Source organism: Mesoplodon mirus, assembly GCF_964341445.2.
Source record: "Mesoplodon mirus genome assembly, chromosome: 10".
Taxonomy (NCBI): domain Eukaryota; kingdom Metazoa; phylum Chordata; class Mammalia; order Artiodactyla; family Ziphiidae; genus Mesoplodon; species Mesoplodon mirus.
This window is the reverse complement of record NC_138986.1, coordinates 38422062-38447304: the sequence shown is the minus strand read 5'-3', so window position 1 is coordinate 38447304 and position 25243 is coordinate 38422062. Positions and strand designations below refer to the sequence as shown.

The following is a 25243-nucleotide window of genomic DNA, read 5'->3' as shown; positions in this document are numbered from 1 at the left end:
GGAGACACATCCTGAAAGATACTGCTATGACTGATGTCAAAGAGCATACTGCCTAGATTTTCTTCTAAGAGTTTTATGGTTTCTGGTCTTACATTCAAGGCTTTAATCCACTTTGGGTTCATTTTTTTGTGGAGGATATGAGGTACTGGTCTAGTTTCATTTTTTTGCATGTGGCTCTCCAGGTTTCTTTATTCCTTTTTTTGTAAAATTTTCCACATATGTTTGGGTTTATTTCTCAGCTCTCAATTACATTGCACTGATCTATGTATCTGTTTTTCTGCCCATATCATGCTGTTTTAATTACTATAACTTTGTAATATAGTTTGAAACCAGTGTATGTGATACCTCCAGCTTTATTCTTTTTTCTTAGGATTGCTTCAGCCATTCAGAATCTTTTGTAGTTCCATATACATTTTAGAATTTTTTGTTCTATCTCTGTGAAAAACATCCTTGGGATTTTGATTGGGATTGCATTGAATCTGTAAATTGATTCAGATAATATGGACATTTTAGCAATGTTCATTCTTCCAATCCATGAGCACAGAATATACTCACTTTTTTTGACTATCATTTGCTTGGAGTATCATCTTCCATCCCTTTATTTTAGCCTATGTTTATATTTAGAGCTGAGGTGAGTCTCCCAGATGTAGGATATAGCTAGGTCTTGTTTTTTAATCCATCCATCCACTCTGTGTCTTTTGACTGGTAAATTCAATCCATTGACATTTAGGGTAATTATTTACAGAGGAGGACTTAGTTCTGCCATTTTATCTTTTGTTTTCTGGGTGCCCTCTTTTCCTTGTGTTTCTGTCTGCCATTTTGGTTTGATGGTTTTCTATGATGTTTTGTATCTTCTCTGGATTTCTATCTTTGAGTTTGCTAATTCTCTCTTCCATATCATATTCTCTTTCCCGATGCTTTCTAATGCATTCTTCATCTCATTTATTCAATTCTTCAGCTCCAAAATTTCTGTTTGGCTCTTTTTTAGAGTTTCAATTACTTAAAGTATTCCTTCTGTTCATTAATTCTATTCCTAAGCTCGTTGAACTGCCTTTCTGAGCTTTTTTGTAGTTCATTCAGTTTCTTCAATCAGTTAGATTGCAATATTCTGTGACTTTAAGTTTGGTTTCTGGAGAACTATCATTTTCTTTGTGTGGTTCTTCATGGTGCTTGATGTGTTGTTCCTCTGACAGTGCATTTGAAGTACTGAATATAATTCTTGTTTAGGTAAAGCTTTTTTTTTTTTTTTTTTTTTTTTTTTTAATTCTAAGGATTCTACAAGTTAGAAATGAGAAGGCTTTCTTTTGTTTTCCAGTAGGTGGTACTATAGAACAAGTTTTTGGTTTCTCTCACCTGTGCTGTCTCTGGTTTTATTTGAGAGTCAGCATTTTCTGCCCTCCACCACCTCTATCAGAGGTGTCACCCAGTGCCCTTGTTACTGTTGCTTGTGCCTCTGTGGTAATTGGTACCTTGTTGCTGTTGGTATTGCTGGCACCACCAGCTGGGGCATCAGGATGGAGGGTGCTTCTGCCACATCTGGGCTCTCCTTATTTGCAGGTTCCAAGGGGTGGGTGGGGTGCGGTTGGAGTTGCAAGTGCCTCTATATCAGGTATTGTCAGATTTGTGGGCTTCACCACTGCAGGCAGGGAACAGTGGGCTGGAGTCGTGGATGGCTCTGTGGCTGGAGGAACTGTGTCCCAGTTATCTGTGGCCACGGGCACCACTACATTCAGGAGGCTAGAGTCCTATGTATTGCTTCCCTTGCTGCTTTTGGGTTTTCTGGGGCTGCAGGCTTTGCTGCCACAGCCAGGGGACCACGATTGCAGGGACTGCCTCCACCGTTTCCCCAGTTCTACCTCCTCGATGTGTTCCAATCCATCCACCTTTAGATGTACAGATATGTGGAATTCTCTGGCATTCTGATAGGTTGGGCAGAGGATTATTGTTGAGTTGTTAATGTTTCACAGGTTGTAGATTGAAGGGGAAGCATCTTATCTGCTGTGATGCTGACATCGCTTGCTTCATTCTAGGCTCTTATTTCACTATGTTTCCCTCAATTTTCTTTGAGGACTCAATTCTTTCTTTCCCCTTAACACCACTCAACATATGCCCATTAGTTATAGGGGCTTGCCTGGGTACTGAGGCTTCCATGGAATTGGGGTATGTTAGAATTCTGGTAAAGAGTGGAGAGTGGTAAGAAAATATTGTGCAGTTTGAAATACTACCCATATGACACATACATTACTTCTGGTATATACATCTATAGGATTAACATGACAAACTATTATTTCCAAGGATGTAAGAATGTAATGTTACCTGCCCAAGGGTTATTGCCTGGAGATGTCAATGACTGAAACAATGGAATAAATCACTGATTGTGGAAGACAAAGTCTTAAATCTTGGATACATATTCAGGTGGAGAGACAGGAAAGAGAGGCTTCTCATCACTTCTCAGACAATGTTAACAACTCAATCTATTCACAAGGCCATCCTTTCCGGCTATCATTTTCCCTGAAGATTACTTCTAGTAAATCTGGAATTATAAACAATATGGTATTATTGTAGCATACAAAATATCTGAAGATGAAACTGGAAAAGGATATAGGAGCCAGATCTTGGAGGACTCTTACATCATTTTAACAAGTTTGGACTTTATTTTATAAAAAACTGGAGAAAAAATAGAGTTTTAAATTAAGTGTGGTTTATTCAGTTTTATGACTTTGATAATTTATGTTGAGGGGGTTCTGCTAGGATGAATATTAGTGATATAAAAATAAATATGTGAGGACAGTGTTTAGATCATTACAGTGGTTCAAGAAAAAGATAATGAGACTTGAATTAACATGGAAGTCATAGTTATGAATAGGAGGAAGTAAACTCAAGAAATATTTAGGAAACAAAATCAGCAGAACTTGAAGATTCTTTGAATAATCACCTGAAGGCTAGAAAGAGAAAATTTATCACCCTCAGATTTCTAGGGAAGTGGAGGGTGGATTGTAGTTTCACCAATGATAATTAAAAGCAAGCTGGGAAAAGGAAATGAAGAGTATAAGTTAAGACACATTGAATTTAAAGGTGTTTATTTGACATTTGAATATACAAGCCTGAAATTTTCAGGGAAAAGCTCTTTGCCAGAGAAGTCCTGAAATGAAGACATAGAATTGGAGATCTTCAGGATAAAAGGCAGAGTTTCAACCTTGAGAGTGTACATATCTCATGAAGAGAGGGTATAGAATGAGAAGTTCAGAGGATTAATGATGGAATCTGGGGAACACCAATAATTAAGGGGAAGCAAAGAAAAAACACACAAAGAAGTCAGAAATAAAGCTCAGAGAATATGGTAAGAACTAGGAGACTGTTGTCATGCTCACCCAACAGTAGAGAAGCTTAGAGAAAAGACAAAGTGGTAAATGCCACTGAGACATCTAATAATGTGAGGAGTGGAATGGTTCCATTGGTTCAGCAATGATAATGTCTTCAGCATTAGCCATATTATTGGAAGCACAGTAGAAACAGAAGCCTCATCTTTGTGGGAGATAAGAAGCAGTGTTAACACTCCAATATCCAGAAGACTGGCTAAGATACAGAGGAGAGAAAATAGTAGAGAGAGATATGGGAATCTAGAAAAAAGTAATTTTAAACTGAGAATAATTTTTCCAAAATGAGGAATAAAGTCAATAAGGAGAAAGAACATAATGCCACAAAATAGCATGGATGACTGATCAAGAAGGACCCAAATGGAGATACTGGTCTTGAAGAGGAGGATAAACACTTTACCTCGGAGATTAAAATAGAAATGGATATAGACTAAACAAGAACCTCAAGCTACTATCCTATTTATCATTTTATTCCTAACCAATATTCTTCAGCATCAGTGCCTGTATCTTTCACTTCGTCATCCCTCAATCAATTTGTCAACATTTAGCTTTTAGTTGTGCCACTCCCCAGAAAATTCTCTTTTGAAAATCATTAATAATTATCTAGTTGACAAATCCAATGACAACCGCCTTGTCATTGAAAGGGTTTATTTTCCTTGGTTACTATGAAATTATAACAATTACATTTTTTTAACCTCTGATCTTTCTAGTCACTATTTTCTGCTTTTTCTCTTTGACTCTCCTTGCTTTTCTTCCTGCAAACGTTCTCTAGCATTCCATCCCAGACCTGTCCTCTCTCGAGAACAGAGAACATCCCAGACCTGTCCTCTCTCGAGAACAGAATCCATGAAAAGCTCATAGATTCTAACTGTTTCCACCATTAACCCATGCAGAGGACACCCACAGATATATCTCCAGTTTTGTCATTCTCTGGAGCTCTAGTTTGACATTTAGAGCCACCTACTTGCTACTTGCATGTGCCACAGTACTATAATTTAAATATGTCTAAAAGTAATCTTGTCTTCTCTCACCAAACTATTTTTATCTTTCTTCTTCATTTTTATGATAAATACCAACAATATCCTCCTAGCACCCAGTCTGAAAACTTATTATTGTCATTAAATAATTTCTGACTTTTCCTCTTCCAAAGCTGGTCGATTGTCAAATTCCACTAATCTACTTTATAATAGTGCCTATAAAATATCCCTTCTTTCCAATCTCGTAACTAATATCAGGTCCTAATGCACGCTGCCTACATTATTGCCAAAGCTTCCTAACTATCCTGCCCTTTCCTAAAGCAAATACCTGAGTGTTATTTCCTACACTTACAATTTTTCATTGACTCCCTATTGCCCATGCAGTAGAGTCCAATTTTAAAATCAGGCCCCTTTACTGCATTATTAGCACAGGTTGTACGAATTCATACTGTGTTTTTGAGACTCTTGCTATTCCTCATACACATCCTGCAATTTCCCACCACTTTGCCTTCCTCTGTTACCTATGCCCAAGATACCCTTCCAACTAATTATTACATAACAAAATTCTATCTGTTATTTAAGGAAGGCTTGACTCTAAAGTCACCTTGTATAATAAATGTTTTGCTTTTCCTCAGGTAAGAATAATTTTTAAACTCCTACAGCTCTTTATCTGTATTTATCTCTTTACCCTGTTGGCTTTCAAACATGAACTAAAATTATATGGAAAACCTTTAGCTGATAGCAAAAAATGAGGTCCAAACTACTCAGGGACTCAATAAAGATTCATATTTTCCCCTATCTTTAATTGCTCAAGAATAGTATTAACATCTGAATATTTCCTTAAGTTTTCACGTAGTATGCGACCCATAAATATATGTTGAATGAAAGTGAAAATGCTTTGAAAGCTGCAAATCAAATATAAAACAGTAAGAGGATTATCATATTGATGATTAAATACTATATATCTCCAAAGAAAATATGACTTAAAAGCAAGCTTAAGATCAAATAATTATATTAGATATAAATTGGCACACTGCCATTAATTTAAAATATTAAATTATCTTTTAACTTTGAAAATTTTAAAACAATCAGAAAATCAGTAATTTCCACTTAACATTGCACACATGGTTACTAATTCAAGCTTCAGTGTAGAACAACAATTTCCAGTATCTTAAAAACAAATAAAGCAAGCCCAAATCACTTTCTTATTCTACTTATTTAAAAGGGACTAAAAGGTGGACATCTTGTAACATATACTGAGTTTTGTGGAGATTAGGGACTGGTTATTAAATGTATGTTAAAGTAATATATATTTTCATGTGTGATTGATTGTCAGTGAGGAGGAGGAGAAATGAAAACTACTTGACAAATGAGAAGCATCTCCTTTGACTTTTATATGTAACTTGTCAAATTGGTAAAGCTCTACCTGAGTTTCAAAATATTTATGATGGCTTTCGAAGGAAAATTGTTTCTATTCATTCTACTGTTGAGAGTAAACCTAATATGCAGAGTCATATTTAAATTAATGATTGAGGTATGAGATCTAAGACTAACTAGAGTCAAAGTAATTAATGCCAATAGTTTAATTTCATAAAAGGTTATTTCTCTCCTTATATTTCACTCTAAGTCTAGCAATCAGGTCTACTTAATCCCAACCAATATGTCTGGCTTACTAGAGACCATTCTTGGTTGAATATTCCAGCGAATTCAGTAACTGATGGTTCAATATCAATTCAGTATCTCTACTCACTCCAATTTGACTTGATTAAACTCCAAATTATGTGTGTTTGTATTTCTGCCCTAATATCTAGGCTCCAAGTGATTCAGAGTCTGTGCATTGGTCAGTTACTGGTTATTGAATCTTTCCTTTTTTTTTTTTTTAATAAATTTATTTATTTATTTTTGGCTATGTTGGGTCTTCGTTTCTGTGCGAGGGCTTTCTCTAGTTGCGGCAAGCAGGGGCCACTCTTTTTTTTTTTTTTTTGTGGTACTCGGGCCTCTCACTGTTGTGGCCTCTCCCGCTGCAGAGCACAGGCTCCTGACGCGCAGGCTCAGCGGCCATGGCTCACGGGTCCAGCCGCTCCGCAGCATGTCGGATCTTCCAGGACTGGGGCACGAACCCGTGTCCCCTGCATCGGCAGGCGGACTCTCAACCACTGCGCCACCAGGGAAGCCCCGGGGGCCACTCTTCATCGCGGTGCGCGGGCCTCTCACTGTCACAGTTTCTCTTGTTGTGGAGCACAGGCTCCAGAGGTGCAGGCTCAGTAGTTGTGGCTCACAGGCCCAGTTGCTCCGTGGCATGTGGGATCCTCCCAGACCAGGGCTCGAACCCGTGTCCTCTGCATTTGGCAGGCAGCTTCTCAAGTGCTCCATCACCAGGGAAGGCCCTGAATCTTTCCTTTTTAACTCTGTCTCCAGATCGTCTTCACAGTCAAGGATTCCCTGAGGCTCAGTATCTGAAATCTAATTCCAGATGAAACCCATATACTGCTATTTGGACATCCACTGGTCTCACCCATGGCTGAAGATTTTGAACGCAATTTTGTCTCACTTTTGTTCTTGCTTTCAACACATATAGATGTCCTGACCTTATATTCACTTGCTGGATCCATATACCCTGTATCCATGCTTAGATTATGACTTCCTCTGAATCTATATTTAGACTCTTAGCCTTGTCATTGATACCATGGCATTATCCATCCTGAAGCACTCAGGTTTTACCCACACATTCCATTTAATGTTGACAAGCAAAATTGATAAGACACCATAAAAGAATGAGATATATTAATATGGACTTCCAATAAATTCATGGCTCTGCCACTTATGGAAAAACTGATACCTAGTAAAAGATGTCAATGAAACATGTATCGTGATAACTTACCTCAAAAATGACATCACGCATATTACATCACTAAGAAAAGAACTATCTAGGAGACAGATTTTATTCCTATCTACTATAAATTCAGAATAATAAATAGAGCTGTATTTGAAAAAGGGAAGCAATTAATCTCAATAATTCAATTGCTTCTAATTAAGTATTATCTTATAGTGCAGTTTATATTTTCCTTTAAGTGTCATTTAATTTTTTGTCTTTCATTAGACGTACATGTGTACTAATTTATGCATTAATTTATATAACTAATGTATATTAATTTATATTTTAATTTATTAACTAATATATAAATTTATATCCATATATATGTTGCTTGGGATTGAGAATGTGGATATGCATCATATATATTTTATAACTCCCTATAGTCCTGATATATATTCTCTTATAGAGCATATGCAATAAGAGATTTTTTTTTTTCTTTGCGTTACGCGGGCCTCTCACTGTTGTGGCCTCTCCCATTGCGGAGCACAGGATCCGGACGTGCAGGCTCAGCGGCCATGGCTCACGGGCCCAGCCGCTCCGCGGCATTCAGGATCCTCCCGGACCGGGGCACGAACCCGCGTCCCCTGCATCGGCAGGCAGACTCTCAACCACTGTGCCACCAGGGAAGCCCACAATGAGAGATTTTTTAAGGAGAAAAATGTTATGCCATTTTTGTGGCGTGTATGTGAAAGGGTACTCCTGTTGTGTGTGTGTGTGTGTGTGTGTGTGTGAGTGTATGTTGAGGATAGGGTTGTTAAACTGTGTCTTGAGATTCTTCCAAAGACATTGGATACATTACTGATTTAATTTCTATTTGTAAAACAGAATCACAAATTTCAAAATTGTTCCAGTTTGTTTTGAATAGAGAATATGTAAATGTTTCATCATATTGAATATTTTTAACATGTATTAATGTTCTTAAAGATATTCTTTAGAGTGTCTACTGAGAGGAGTCAATATTCACATAATAGTTGCTTCTGATTAGACATGACAAGAGGCATAGCTTTGAAAACTTAAATTTAAACTTAAATTTGATACTATTCTTGCACAAAGCAAACATTGTTCATGTAAGTTCTACTAGTCAAAGTTTCGTTTGCTCAAACGCTAACCTTATAGATCAGTATATTGAATTTGAATGTTCTCCAGATGACTGGGATCCCATTGAGCTTACACAGCAGCGTTTCTTCAATTTTTCAAAAACTAACTTACAATTGGACTATAATTACTAGCTTTAGTTTATGACCCTAAAGGAATAAAACTATTGTCATTAGAGCACTGAAGACAAAGCCTTGTTAACATAGGTACTACAAATCTTGTGCAAAGTGGGTTTCCATATCAGTGAAATAGTAAAATCAATAAATAGAGCTCTTCTATAAGCACTAAACAATACATTGAGTTAGAAACCTTAGCATAAAGAAGTTATAGTCATGACATCTTTTGATTTAAGCTGCACTTACCTTTTTTAGTTGAGGCAGAACCAACCTCTTCTTTGGCTCGTTCAGTTTCTGTAAATTCAGAGATTGAAGAACGAGAAACGGATATCAGACATGTGAGGTCAATATCTTATAGTATTCTAAGTCAGACAAGACTAAAACTGCCCAAAGGATAAAACGTATGTGGCACCTGAGAGCAAAGCAAGCAGCAGAGAAAACCACGCTAGAATAAGCTTGAATTTTTTTTGTAACTAATGAACTTCCTTAAATAACAGTGCAGAAATTCTCTTTCAAGATACAATTCTGGTGGTACTAAATTTTATGCTTATATAAGTAGTGACCATAAAAAAGGCGGCTTATTCCACAGAATTACACTGGAATACTAATTTATTAGTTTATAGTCAAATCTTAAATGATGCATAAATTGTGGGGAAGAGCACTTGAAGGGCCTTCTTTGTTTAGCCTTTAACTATGGGGATGGCAAGCCATAACTGATCTCAATCAATTTGCTTTATATTATAAAATATTAGCCATAATGTTATAGAAAATTCCATTTGAATATTGCTTTGAAGAGAGAGAAAAAGAAAAAAAATTAAAAAGGCCAAAATGGCTTCTTGGAGTTTCTCTGAATATCTAGTGTGGAAGATAGGAAGATAGGAGAGCTCTTCCAAAAATATAATCTGAAATGCTGGTCCTAGTGCAAAATGTTAGACCTCAAATCAAGGCTAATTAAAGTGGAAGTTTCTTTGATCCATATGAAAATTAGAAAATGACAATGAGCTGGTAAATTTTTACAAAGTTTATTTACTCATTTTATTAGCTTTTGATTATTCAAGGCTGTTGCCCTTGGACATCTGTATTTGTATTTTTAGTTTTATTCTTACTAGTACATGTATATAATCCCTGTTACTCATGTGCACTCACTCAGCAGCTGAGGCTCTAGGAACAACCAGTAAACAGGGGTCTTCATGCCCCCTTGCCCTCCCTGTGCCATAGACCTTGGGCTGTGAGAGAGATCAGATGTCAGGAGACCTTCACGTCACTTTCAGGTTTTAATTTCACAATATTACATACCACAAGCTTCACAATTTGAGCCCAGGCAAGAAGTCATGTAAATAAGACTTCTTCAGGCTGTTTCAAGATCCGGAGCTCCAGGACTAAGCAGATCCCTGGCTGTTATATAGCTTTGAGGAAAGACTTTAGACCAGTGGTTCTCAAAATTGGCATGCATCAGAGTCACTCAGGAGGGCTGTTAAAACACAGATACGGGCCTGATTCAGTAGGTCTGGGGCATGTCCAAGAATTTACATTTCTAGCCAGTTCCCAGGTGATGCTTACACTGCTGGTCTTGGCCATATTTTGGAAACTAATTACCACACTTCCCCTAATATACAACCAGGACTAATGTCCCTGAAATCCCCAACCTTGTTCACCTCAGTTACTACCATGAGCCTAGGCTTCCAGCAGAAAACAGTCTATATGGCTTCATATTTCTCCTAAAACCAGACTCTTTTCCAAAGTCCTTCCACTGAGTTATCTCTATCATAGCACACATCCCTAAATTCTCAGCCTTTTCTCAAAATGTGCACTTTACTTTCTTCCTTTAACCAAACTAGTTCCCTAAGGACACTACATCCCCTACAAATGGTTTTCCAAAATAGAGACAGTTTATTTTTCCTCTATATACCAAAGTGTCTGGAAGTGATGTATATTTACCTCTTCTTTTTAACTAAATTAATAAATGCTGTTTATGACTTCTCCTTAATTCTTATTACTTCTGATCGATGGTTATCTCCTTGTTTCCTCCAAATCTCAGTTGTTTTGAAGTCCATAGTATCAAGTTGCACCCGGCTCTGTCTTGCTCTATTGCTGCCATTAACCAGCATTATGTCTGTGTCACATTAATTATTGAATATTTCTATACATAGTTATCTGCTCCACTATTACTACTGTGATTTTTCATTAGGAACCACTCTTAACCCAGGCTTCACACTAGACTAAGCTGGGGAGTTTTTATAAGCCTATGAGATTCAGACATAGTAGTTCTGGGGAGGACTACAGAGCTTTGAGATTCTGAGTTAATGAGTCTGGGATAAGGTAAGCCTGGCTATTTGTCTATTTGTAAGCTTGTCAGGATACTCTATTATTTAACCAGGATTGGGAGTCACTTATAGACACAGTCTATACAACCACGGAATCTCTCATTTCCTTGACCTTCTCACTTTTGAAAACTGGAGACCCCACTTCTCTGATCACTACCAAGAAAAAGTATCTTGGACTTTTTCTTTGCTGCCAAGACTTTGATTTCAAAATTCCTATTCCCTGGCACCACTCTTCCTGTTATAGTTCACTTACTCAAGAACCTCCTCTAAGTAGTTTCTGACCCCATCAATACTTTCATTCCTTTGACCTTATCAGTTTCTCAATGCTCCAGATCTTCCTTATGTCCTCACTTTTCTTCTTTCAAGCTTATATTTAAATAAGCCATGGTTAAATCATTCACTTATTGTTTGTTTTCATAGTCATCGGGTATATTAAGTTTCTAGGGCTGCCTTTAAGTTATTAGGTGGCTAAAAACAACAGAAATGTATTCTTTCACAGTTCTGGAGGCTAGAAGTCCAGCATTAAAGTGTTGCCACGGCCCTCTGAAACTTGCTCTGAAGGCTCTTGGGAAGAATCCTTCCTTGCCTCTTCCTAGATTCTGTTGGTTGCCAGCAATCTTTGGCATTCCTTGGCTTGTAGCTGCATCACTCCAATTTCTCCCATTATGTTCATATGGCTGCCTTCCTTCTGAATGTGTCTGTGTCTCTAAATCTCCCTCTCCTTAAAAGAGCATCAGTCATTGGATTTAGGGCCCATTCTAATCCAGTATAGCCTCATCTTAACATGATTACACCACTAAAGACCATTTTTTGAAATAAGCTTGCATTCACAGGTACTGTACTAGTTAGGATTTCAACATATCTTTTGAGGGGATGCAATTCAATCCACTACATGTGCCAAAACACCAAACCTACTCTATGCCTGCCACCTGAGCTGCCATCCAAACTGGAGGAAGGCCCCCATCTGCTGCAGATCTGACTTCAAATGTCTAGTCACAGTGTTTAACAGAGTGCTCAGCACTGATCAACAATACTACCACAGACTTAGTGAAGTTACTTTCTCATTTTTCTAGACAAGTGGTTCATGAATACCCCTCCTTTCTCAAACTTCCAACATCCTGTAACATAAAAGCAAGTTGCTGTTGGGATCTTCATAGAGAAAGTAGAAGCAGACTAGGCTATCTCTTCTTTTCACCACCTCACCAGCACATACCAGCACTATTCATCTTCTTTCCAGACCCATAGGATCATCATTCCCTATCTAACACCAATTCCTCCAAATTTGTCCTGCATCCCAACTCCTTTTGCATAGACAATGATGTTATGCTTGCAAGTACTGCCTCTCTCTGCTACTTCATCTGCTTTCCACTTCACTGATGTTTTCACATCAGCTCAGAAACACAAAATGTCACCGTGTATAACTTCAGACCACCACGGCCTTCACTCCTACGTGTCCCCTACCTCAACTACTTCATCTCTCTGTGGTCCACCATGGTCTCCAGAGAGCTGCTATGCTCAGTGTCACCACTTCTATCTTCTCATTCTTTATTTTTTAAGATTGTTTAATTGTGAAAGATATAATATAAATGAAAGGCATAAAGGTGTATAACATATGTGATAACATATATGCATATTTTAATGAGTGGCAATAAAAAATGCACATCTTTGAAACCCCCTGTAAACTTAAGTAATAAAACATCACCAAAGACTTTGAAACCTCTTATTTGTCCTATTACCACTGCATACCTCTCTCTTCATCTCAGAATTATCACTGTCCTATATTTTGTATTAATAATTTCTTTATTTTCCTGTACATTTTTTATTACATGAATTTATCTCTAAACAAAGCTAAGGCCATTTTTTACAGATTGAATTATATTGTTTAGTGATATAACTCTATAAATTGACTTATACTTTTTAATTCTTATAATTTGCTTCCTTTAAAACGTGTGCTGAGACACAGTTGTAAAACTGTTTAACAAGATAGCCATTAGACTTGGGTAGCTTTAGGGCCTTTCGTGGTCTACCTAAACAAACCAAAGCCAGAGTCAACTAGATTTATCTCAAATCTGAGTGATACTCAAAAGCAATTATCATAAGCTAAACAAACTAAATTATTTAGTTATTTAGCCAAATAACTAATTTTCCCAAATAAGACAATATATGTTATAGTCAGTTAAATATATATTTTTGCTTTGCTTCCATGTATTCTCTATAAAAACCTTTGCCCTACCCCCCAATGGTGGAGTGCCCCTCATCATTTATCAGTTTTGTCACTGCCCTCTTTGATTAATTGTTTACTTAAATAAATTGTTTAACTTTTTATACAAGCCACGTTGATATGAGGAACTGTAGTTGATTGATTTAACTGCTGTACAGTATTCCACTTATACATATTCTACAAATTATGTATCCATTTTCCTGCCAATGGATACTAGGTCATGTCCTGTACATGTTATTATAAAATAATGCTGCTATGAATATTCCTGTATATGAATCCTGGTGCAATGTGCAAGAATTTTCTTAGAAGTGAAATTGCTAGGATATAGCATGTGTCTCTGTTTAACTTCTCTAGATAAAAGCCATATTTTTCTCCCAAATTTTACACTCACACCAACACTGTATGTGAAAGTTTCTATTGCTTCATATCATCACCATCACCAGAATGAACATTTTTCTCCATTTTTGGTCAATTTGATATTGTAAAATAGTATTGTGGTTTTAAGTACATTTTCATTATTACTAAGAGGTTAAATATTTTTGATATGTCTATAGGCAATTTGTGTCTTGTTTTGTTTTCTTTTTGATCCTAACATATCTTTTGCTCATTTTTTCTATGCATTAGTCTATCAAGTTCTTTCTCTTCTTGTTTTTTTATTTTTAGAGTTATTTATTTTTCATTACTAACCTCTAGTTACTTATATATGCTACAAGTACCTTTTCCAAAATTGTAACTTGTCTTTTTTCCCTTTATGGCATCTATTTATGAGTTTTAAATTTTACTGTAATCATTTTAGTACATTAGATTTTTAATTTACAGCTTGAATTTATATATATAATTTTTGTGATCCAACCATACTTCAAGAAAATATATACATATACCTCCTATACATTTTTTTTAATTAATGGCTTGTTTTATTTTTACCATTTAAGTCCCTGAACCATCTGGAGTTGATATTTTGGAATTGTATGAAGTAGGAATAAATTAGATTTTTTTGGGGGGGGGCAATGAATACCAACTACATCAGCAACATTTTAAAATAATCTCTCTATTCTCTAACTATTGAAATGGCTACTTTTTCTTATATCAGATTTTTGCTCAAGTGCAATCATTTTAGGTCTCTTTTTGTTCCTGTTTGTCCTATTGGAAAACTTGTTTAGATCTGCACCAATACCATGCTCCTTGAAAACATAGTATCATGACACTGTTTTATTAATAAGACTCAGGTCACTAAGTACTTGTCTCAATAGTCATACTTCATACTTATTTTGCTGTACTCATTATTATACTTTCACAATATTAAAATTTATTCCTGATTTTCTATTTGAACTTCTCTCCTCCTCTTCTCTACTTCCTAATGTCTAAACTGAACTCAGATTCTACTTCTGCAAGTTCTCATCTATATAGCTTGGACCTCTTTGAACAAAACTTGATAAATGTTCTTAAGCTCTGAACCATGACATTTTTCCAATTTTGTGCTGGCACTCAGGACACCAACCTTGGCTCTATACGTGGGATTGAACAAGAAGCACATCTTGGCCTAACATCTAAGTCAGTCCCAGGTTTCTCACAGTCTACTTTTCCTGGCACTTAAACCTCCCCAAACCATCCCCTGGCATTGTATCGGTACTATTTTGAGTTTATTCAGTCAGCATCATCTGTGATTTGGGTAGTGATCATATAATTTATTATCCAAACTAAGCAGGTGAAAAAGGTGTTAGTAATAATTATTCCAGAATAATATGAATAAACCCAGATTTCCCTAAACAACTGAGATACCTGTCATATATGTCATCCAACCTGTGGTCAAGACACACACCCCTGATATCAGATCTACTAGTTCAGGCCCATAGATCTTTCCCCCTAGCAATTTCCATGACAGAATATTTAAACTATGTCCAAAAAGACATGCCACTTTCTAACTAACATAAGCTGTCCCCAAATAGTCTTCTAACATCATAAAACTAAATAAATCCAGGGCTTCCCTGGTGGTGCAGTGGTTGAGAGTCTGCTTGCCGATGCAGGGGACACGGGTTCGTGCCCCGGTCCAGGAAGATCCCACATGCCGCGGAGTGGCTGGGCCCGTGAGCCATGGCCGCTGAGCCTGCGCGTCCGGAGCCTGTGCTCCGCAACGGGAGAGGCCACAACAGTGAGAGGCCCCAACAGTGAGAGGCCGGCGTACCGCAAAAACAAACAAACAAACAAACAAACAAAAAAACTAAATAAATCCAAAGGAGTTTTATTTTTTATTTTTAAATTCTGCATACTGGCTTCTCCTGAATGATCTGACATATATTACTAGATCAAGAGATAAATATGTGACTCACAAATTTAGGTATTGAAATGTAGTTAAGGTGATAAGCAGAGTCAGGCTTGGTGGTTGAGCATACTACAAAAATCTAGTGTAGTGTTAAAACCAAGGAATGAAAAATGCCTGACCATTGTCATTTAATTCAAATTTAGGCCCACAATTAAAAATAACTAGACTTTGGCCCCTGACCTGGTCTTTGATGTCTTTTTCACTCAGAATTCAAACTGACCACAGGCTGGTCAAACATGCACATGGAATACATGATCAAAGCCCTATGGTCCTCAATATGAGGAACGAAGTAATGTATGGTAGTGTTTCCCAAGGTTTTGAGGAATACTGGTCCTTGAAGTGTTCTTTGGAAAAAAGAGAGTGATGTGGTCAAATATATTTGCTAAGCATTGTCTACTACATTCCCTCTTGATTCACCAAGAGGAGTGTCAAAGATCTGAAATGCCCATGAGTCTTGGTCCTCCTCCTCCTTGGAAATGACTAATCATATCATCAACCCCTCTGTCTCTATCCAATGTGGTGGTAGGGGTGAGGGAGTGTGTGTGCAGTGGACTGAAGGGAGGAGAACTGGGTGTGTTGAGGCATTTCTGTAAACAGGATGATAAAGAAATCTGTGTTGACTTGCGGAAATAGTAAATCTAGATTTGGCATCTCTGTTGGTCAAAGGCACTCTTCATCCATCCACATAATCCCTGACAAATAACTTTACATGTGGAGGCATTAAGTGCCCCTCCATAGTGCTTGCTACATCATTGAACATGAAGGCCTTCCCTTTTCTTCAAGCTCATGGTACCATGAGAACATCCACCCTGTACTGATACAATTCCCAAACTAGTCTGTGTCCTCTAGTGTTTTTCTTACAGTGATTTTGGTTTCTTAAGACCTAGAGGAAACAGTTCCACACCAAAAATTCAATTCACATTCTTGTTATTTCCTTTAATTGAGTGCTAAAGACAAATTACCTTTTACTTTTTCCATGGACTTGCTCTAGTCCTGTCAATTTCACCTATCCTTTTTAATTCAATACCATGAAATTGTATCACATAAATACTTTATTTATGTTAATTAAACTATACATCTCACTCTCTCATTTGCTCTCATAATTTAAGATAATGTAAAGTCATATCCTAAATATTCAGGTTATACACACAAAACTATGTGTCTTTACTATGTGGGTGACAGAAGGAATTTTCAAGAGTATTTGTAATGATATGCCTTAGGCATTAACTTTATAAATAGCTCACTGTATATAAAAGCTATGTAAATATTCTTCTGTTGTATGATTTCAAGACCAAAAAAAAAAAAAAACAGTTCTTATTTGGGGAAGTGGATGGTCACATTGCTAGCAGAGATTTTAAACAATTTATGAATTATCTCTATCTTTTGTACTGGGAGATAATGCCCATGTCAAGTCCAAATCATTCAACCATACAAGGAGTTGAATATTAATTCTTTTGAAACCTTTATACTGGGTCTCAGATGATTTGGCAACCTAAATTTGTTAATTTCCTGCAAAAGATGCTGATCTCTTCAAAACTTGATTGGATAGTGTTTCATAGCAGAACTTACAGGGTTTTTTTTTTATTGCAAATGAATATTTTTATCTAAATGTCACATTTTTCTAGGAAGAAAATTTTCATTTTCAGAGTAATCTTCAATCTAGAGTCCTCTACCAGTTCTGCAAAATTATCAGTTTTGTTTTATATATTTTCTTGATTATGCATTTCTACAGACTAAGTATTAGCATACTAAATACTCTGTAATATGAAGTTCTAATCAGCTTATATTCAACTAAAAATTGTCATGAAAATATAACTGGAATTTTAGATTCATGTTACACCTTTCCTTAAGGTCTACAGTGTCTATGTAAACACTTCCAACTGCAATTTTTTTAAAAAGACACCAAGCTACTCAATATTATATTTTCCAATTTTTTTCTGATATATTCACCAATGATATACCCTGTCTCAAAAGCCTGACAGTAAATAAAACATGCATTTGTTTTTTGTATTAGTACCATCATTAATACTTATGCAACACTAAATCAAAAGGAAAATATAAACATATTTACATAATGCACAGAAATGAGGTTTGATCTTAAATCTTATATACAAAGCTTAGAGAAGCTAAAAGAATATTTTTTCTAAACTCAAATATACGCCATTATGCCTAAATTTTCATGAATGGCCATCTGTTAGATACTTCATCAAATTGAGAAATACCAACAAAGAAAAAAGCATTTATCCATTAGCTTATTGTCAAAGCCACTATTGATGCAAATGCCATGGTATACTATAGTTGTCAGTCAATATTTATTCTAAATCTGAGGATAGAAGCCTTAAAAGAAAATTGTGATATTGCAAGGGCAGTACTTAATAAAATTGTTGGGGGTTTCCTTTTCATTACAGACACAATAATTTTCATAGTAGACAAATTACATTGCCTCCTGGTTTGATCAAGTGATTAATCATTAGGAAAATTTTCTAATGTGTTTAAGAAACTGAAAACATCACTTATCATTCTGCAAAATGGGAAACAAAAATATAAACAACTTAAAAGAGGTTATGACCTGGACAAATTAACATTTACAAGTGAAAGCTCTATAGATAAATTTTAATAAGAATTGATTCACAGAAGAGACAAGGTTGAGTAATTATGCATATCAGTTTAACACAACAAATAATCAGAGCAAGAAACATTTGATAAGTCAGCCTAAAATATTAGCATTAGCACTGTCTATAGCAGAAGTTAAATGAGTAAGCTGCTGAAATATGCTTTTCGTTTTCTCAAGTTTTAGTCAACATACTTGCTTTAACTTGTTTTTCACTTGGAGCTGTTAAGGACAAGAAATAATAAGATCTAAGTCAGTTACAAGTCTCCTTGCGTCTCTCTCTAAAATAGTTTTTTTTCAAAAAAACTATATTACAACCTTGGAAACTAAAGAAAAATGTAGGTCTGAGGAAGAAAAAATACAACACTGTGCCATTTTCTTTGATAAACTTTAAATATATGCCATGAACCATAGATTTCTTCTCTGATATTCATATAACTTCTCCCAACACAGAATGCTCATTCATGACTCATTCATTTTGTTTTCCATTTTAAATTGTTTAAGAATCTGATTGGTTTTATATATATGCCAAAGCAGTTTCATTAAAGTCTACAAAATGGTATGAAAGGAAGTGAATCAATAAATTATCCAATTGTTTCCATTTTAAAAATATAGTGAATTACAGCTAAGTTGCTACACTGTAATCACACCATGAAATGAACAGATAATGATTTCAAGAAATTTAAATTATTGTATTTTGTCAAATTTAATATTGGATAATAATGTTTAGCTATTAAAACTCTTAAAACTATTCTATCAAACATTTAGAGAGGAGCTAACAGTCATCCTTCTCAAACTCCTCCAAAAATTGCAGAGTAAGGAACACTCCCAAACTCATTCTATGAGGTCACCATCACCCTGATACCAAAACCAGACAAAGATACAACAAAAAAAGAAAATTACAGACCAATATCATTGCGGAATATAGATGCAAAAATCCTCAAAAAAGACTAGCAAACAGAAACTAACAGCACATTAAAAGGATCATACACAAAGATCAAGTAGAATTTATCCCAGGGATGGAAGGATTCTTCAATATACACAAATAAATCAAGGTGATACACCATATTAACAAACTGAAGAATAAAAACCATATGATCATCTCAATAGATGCAGGAAAAGCTTTTGACAAAATTCAACACCCATTTATGATAAAAACTCTCCAGAAAGTGGGCATAGAAGGAACCTACCTCAACATAATAAAGGCCATATACGACAAACCCACAGCAAAACATCATTCTCAATGGTGAAAAACTGAAAGCGTTTCCTCTAAGATCAGGAACAAGACAAGGTTGCCCACTCTCACCACTATTATTCAACATAGTTTTGGAAGTCTTAGCCATGGCAATCAGAGAAGAAAAAGAAATAAAAGGAATACAAATTGGAAAAGAAGTAAAACTGTCACTGTTTGCAGATAACATGATACTATAGGTAGATAATCCTAGGGATGCCATCAGAAAACTACTAGAGCTAATCAATGAATTTGGTAACATTGCAGGATACAAAATTAATGCACAGAAATCTCTTGCATTCCTATACACTAACAATGAAAGATCAGCAAGAGAAATTAAGGAAACAATCCCATTCACCATTGCAACAAAAAGAATAAAATACCTAGGAATAAACCTACCAAAGGAGGTAAAAGACCTGTACTCAGAAAACTATGACAGTGATGAAAGAAATCAAAGTTGACACAAACAGATGGAGAGAATTACCATATTCTTGGATTGGAAGAATCAATATTGTGAAAATGACTATACTACCCAAAGCAACCTACAGATTCAATGCAATACCTATCAAATTACCAATGACATTTTTTATAGAACTAGAACAAAAAATCTTAAAATTTGTATGGAGACACAAAGACCCTGAATAGCCAAAGCAATCTTGAGAAAGAAAAATGGGGCTGGAGGAATCAGACTCCCTGACTTCACACTATACTACAAAGCTACAGTAATCAAGACAATATGGTACTAGCACAAAAACAGAAATATAGATCAATGGAACAGGATAGAAAGCCCAGAGATAAACCCACACACCTATGGTCAACTAATCTATGACAAAGGAGGCAAGGATATACAATGGAGAAAAGACAGTTTCTACAGTAAGTGGTGCTGGGAAAACTGTACAGCCACATGTAAAAGAATAAAAGTAGAACACTCCCTAACACCATACACAAAAATAAACTCAAAATGGATTAAAGATCTAAATGGAAGACCAGACATTATAATAAAACTCTTAGAGGAAAACACAGGAAGAACACTCTTTGTCATAAATCACAGCAAATCTTTTTTGACCCACCTCTTAGAGTAACGGAAATAAAAACAAAACTAGACAAATAGGACCTAATGAAACTTAAAAGCTTTTGCACAGCAAAGGAAACTATAAAGAAGACAAAAAGACAACCCTCAGAATGGTAGAAAATATTTGCAAACAAATCCGTGGACAAAAGGTTAATCTCCAAAATATATAAATAGCTCATGCAGCTCAATATTAAAAAAACAACAACAACCTAATCAAAAATGGGTGGAAGACCTAAATAGACATTTCTCCAAAGAAGACATACAGATGGCCAAGAGGCATATGAAAAGTTGCTCAACATCACTAATTATTAGAGAAATGCAAATCAAAACTACAATGAGGTATCACCTCACACCAGTTAGAATAGGCATCATAAGAAAATCTATAAACAATAAATGCTGGAGGGGGTGTGGAGAAGTGGGAACTCTCTTGCACTGTTGGTGGGAATGTATATTGATACAGCCACTATGGAGAACAGTACGGAGGTTCCTTAAAAAACTAAAAATAGAATTACCATATAACCTAGCAATCCCATTATTGGGCATATACCCAGAGAAAACCACAATTCAAAAAGACACATGCACACCAATGTTCATTGCAGCTCTATTTACAATAGCCAGGTCATGGAAGCAACCTAAATGCCCATCGACAGATGAATGGATAAAGAAGATGTGGTACATATATACAAAGAAGTATTACTCAACCATAAAAAGGAATGAAATTGGGTCATTTTTAGAGATGTGGATGGACCTAGAGACTGTCATATAGAGTGAAGTAAGTCAGAAAGAGAAAAGCAAATATCATATATTAACGCATATATGTGGAATCTAGAAAAATGGTACAGATGAACCAGTTTGCAAGGCAGTAATAGAGACACAGATGTAGAGAACAGACGTATAAACAGCAAGGGGGGAAAGTGCAAGGGGGCGGCAGATGGGATGAATTGGGAGATTGAGATTGACATATATACACTAATATGTATAAAATGGATAACTAATAAGAACATGCTGTATAGCACAGGGAACTCTACTTTGCTGTACAGTAGAAACGAACACAACATTGTAAAACAACTATACCACAATAAAAAATTTTTTTTAAATAAAAAAAAATTCTTAAAACTGATTAGACCCATAGTCATTCTTTATGCCTCCCCGTGTTTATACGTTTCTCTGATGTATGCTCTCTTTCAGCTTTCTGTGTATGTACATAAGTGAGAATATGTGTTATGGCCCAGTTATGGGAATGTTACCCCCAAACACATAATCTGTTCTCTGTTCTTTGTAAGGTAGACAACAACATTCATTCCTTCCCAAAGGTAAGTAGTATCAATGTTAATGTGAAGTGTGAAATGTGTGATTATTTCATATTGTAAATTATTTAAAAGTCGTTCATATTTATATTTTTAAAAAAATATGATTATCCTATTTGATATTTCTCTTTTCATCCACTCAAACATTTTCAAGTTCCTAAAATGTTCCTGACATTATGATAGGCACTCTGGGATAAAGATATAAAAAACAATCTTCATATTCTAATTTCTGACTATTTAAAGTGGAAAAAAGAAAAGGTAATATGATTATAAGAGTATGTTAAGTGTTTTTATATAGAAAAGAAAATGATGCTATGGGAACTAGCTGGAGAAACTCTTAAATGGATTTGGGTTTTCTGAGGAAGTTTTACAAACCTGGAAGAAGAATAAGAAATGTGGTTTCGAATCTGCAGTTTGCTGTGGTCTGTGACAGGGGTGGGAGTATAGTTGAGCTAGATTTGCATGGTTATTTACATAATATTGTAATTGCTATTTTAATGTATTGGCAATGCAAATGCTATTTCCATTTAAATATAATATGATGGGAAGGGTGACTAATGGACATTATATGAGGCTATGACTGCTTACACACATACACACACACACACACACAATCAGTAAAGTTCCTTGAGCAGGAGTTGCATTTATTTTCATTTGAAACAACAAATAGGGCAAGTTAAATGCCAGAAACCTTTAGGAAAATCATTTGGTATCTACAACTACTGCATTCTTAGTTTCTGTTTGTTTGTATATGTGTTTTTCTGCTTGTCTGATTGTCAGTTCACTTTTTTCCCCTCATTCGAATGTAAATTGACTGAAGACAAAATCTACTTCTACTCTTATTGCAACTCCCCTGAGTACTCAAGATGTGTCATTAAATAACATTTTGAATAGAGAGAGAATATTTGCCTGAATTGAATATTTCATATTTCCAAAACAAAGCAATGTCAGATGCACTTATAATAGAAAGGGTTTTGTTTTTGTTTTTGTTTTTGTTTTCTACCCTAAACTGTAAAATAGTGCTTCTCAAACACTGCTTTGACTAATGCACTGGGGATCTTAGGAAGTTGCAGATGCCGATTCAGTTGATCTGGGGTGGGACCACAGATTCTGTATTTCTAACAACTTCTCAGGCGCTCCTAATGCTGCTGGTTCACAGAACACACATTGAGTAGCAAGAATGTAATGTACTATTTGGCCTCCATTTTCTAACATGGCATTGGTGTTAACTGTATGACAAGAACTTGGAAAAAAGACATCTCATAAGATGGAAGGGTTTCCTGCCCTTTCCAGTCATGGCCCTTACCCCCGTCTGAGGGTACATCATTAATAAACCTTGGACATCAGGTAGAAAGACCCCAGCAACCCCAGTCTGACTCACCTGAATGTTCCTTCTTTGGTGACATTGCTGTATCAAACAAGAAAAGAAAAAAATTCAACATTTTATACCATTTGATCACATTTCATTATTCAATTGCAAGTTAATATCTTGAAATTAAGAGGATAGAGGAATTTTAAAAGTTACCTGGTTCTACATGTTTTTCTTTCTTTTCCTGTTCTGAAACATATTATTTTTGTTATTATTATTATTATTCCAATTTTATGTGTCACAACTTAATTGTCCTAACACAAAGAAACATATATGCCTAGTGCTGTATTGAACCAATAATAGCTGTCATGAAAAGACTAATATCTGACGTATATTTAAAAAGAGTTTTTCCAATCTTCCTCTGTTTTCCCTCACAGAACAGCAATAAAAATTATTCTGGATATTAGAGGAATTAAATTTTTCATGGATAATAAACTAGAAAGATAAAGTAGGGTCTATAAAGGATGGAAATTTTTTAAATTTCCTTTCTTACTAGATCAACATGAAATAAATTTGGGATAAAAAGTAAGCATAAAGGATAATTATTACAGCTGTTTTAAAATAATTCTCAGATAAGGATGAACAGATTTCCTCTGGACTTTCTCTTCTAAGGTGAAATTTTCTTATATTGAAAAGGTATTTGTTTAGCTAAGACAAAGTCTTTGCTGAGGCAGATTTAAGACGCTAAAAATAGACTAAGAATTTTCAGGGGGAAGCAAAACACACTTCCCTGTTTTTAGGACAAATGCTCCTTATAGAGTATTTTTCAGATAGTGTTCCTTTTTAAGAACCCACTTTTGCCAATGTTATATGAGATAAAGAATCATTCTGGCCTCAAAATTAAGCTGACATTTGTATTATAATAAGCACTAATTTTATATGAAGTGTAGTACTAATTTTATATGAAATGCTATTTTCTACATTTCTATTCTTACTTATTTTGCCTTGACAAGCTTGTCAAATTAATTTAAATGATTTTCAAGAAATACTTTAACATATACACATTATTATCTGATTTTTTAAAGAAAAATAATAAAGAGATTTCTTCAGGTTTCATTTAATGAATATATTTTGGAGACTAGAAGATGTTTATGCTGAAAGAATTCTAAGAACTATATTTTAGAAACATAGAGTGTCATTGAATCTCCTATGGTTATCTCATCAGTCTCTCAAGTGTACAATTTTGTTTACCACACTTGTACTTGTGAAGGTATAACGAGCAATTTATTCACTCCCAAGATAGCAGGCAGGCAATAAAACAAATAAAGTGAATGGCTTGACCAAGTGTTACAAGTCAAAGGGAAGAAGCATACGTGACTTAGCTAAAATTAAACACAGGTAAGAACATTAACAAAAACTGTCTGGGAAACATGGAGTAATTAAATGCATTGCTTAATTTATTGCTGAACTGAACCACCAATTATCAAAACATTTCTAAGAAATTTGTAAAGTAATAACAATCAAAAAAAATACTGGAAGTAGCTTTGGGTATGCATCAAACTCAATTACCAACTATCTGTTAGATTTCAAAGTTAAAGTAAGGATCTTCCAATCATATCAGAAAGTAATTGTATAAACAGAAAAATACCTGTGCTAATTTGGGATGATGTGCAAGAAAAGGCTGTCAAGTCCATTTATTATATGGGATAATTCAAGATGTAATTATTGAATTATCTTAAATACAAATTAATTCATGCTTATATCTACAGGGACTGCCAAATCATACTTATAATTGATTATTTTATTTTATTTTATTTTTTATTTGGAAAAAATTATAGCTCACTAGAGTTAGCAAAAATATATACAGGAAGGTCCCATGAACTCTTCTCCCTGTTTTTCTACCATGATTTGTTTTAGACTGCAAAAAAAAAAACAAAACAAAAAAACAACCAACTTTTAAGTTGTAGTAACTAGAAAAGAAAAAGCAAAATAAGAATATAGGGTTGGAGATGTATTGAATAAAGCAATCTTAAAGTAAAAACAACAACAACTGAATCCAGCAAATTCAAAGATGTGACAATATCAACAAAAGCAAGTCCAGATGATAAACTAGAGCAAATAAGTTAATTTGAAAAGAATTAGTAGTTGTTTAGAGGAAAATTCTTTTTCTTGTCCTTATTACTGCCCAAGTCAATCCACAGAACTTCCCAAGGAGGGAAGCTGTTCGAATGTTAAATGAATGCCTGGGAAGGCATGTTTATTTATTAAATATATCAATACTCTGAAGATTGTCAAGGAGCTGCAGTGTGTCTGTGGGAAATTTTAAATCATATAGACTGTAATAAAGCAAGGGCCTTAAGGTTACATATATATTATTTAAATACCATTTTTCAAATCTCCAGTTGTCC

The 25243-nt window shown here is 35.3% G+C and overlaps 1 protein-coding gene across 1 annotated transcript in view; it reads right to left on the bottom strand.

The window, feature by feature from the left end:
• The window catches only part of TRDN (triadin), a gene marked incomplete at both ends in the record, with an annotated part of 300072 nt that overhangs the window by 93611 nt on the left and 181218 nt on the right, over window positions 1-25243 (bottom strand). Inside the window, 4 exon segments of the mRNA XM_082633775.1 lie at window positions 8687-8734; window positions 18112-18138; window positions 22908-22934; window positions 23052-23084. Of these exon segments, the coding sequence (XP_082489901.1) occupies window positions 8687-8734; window positions 18112-18138; window positions 22908-22934; window positions 23052-23084 (135 nt within the window).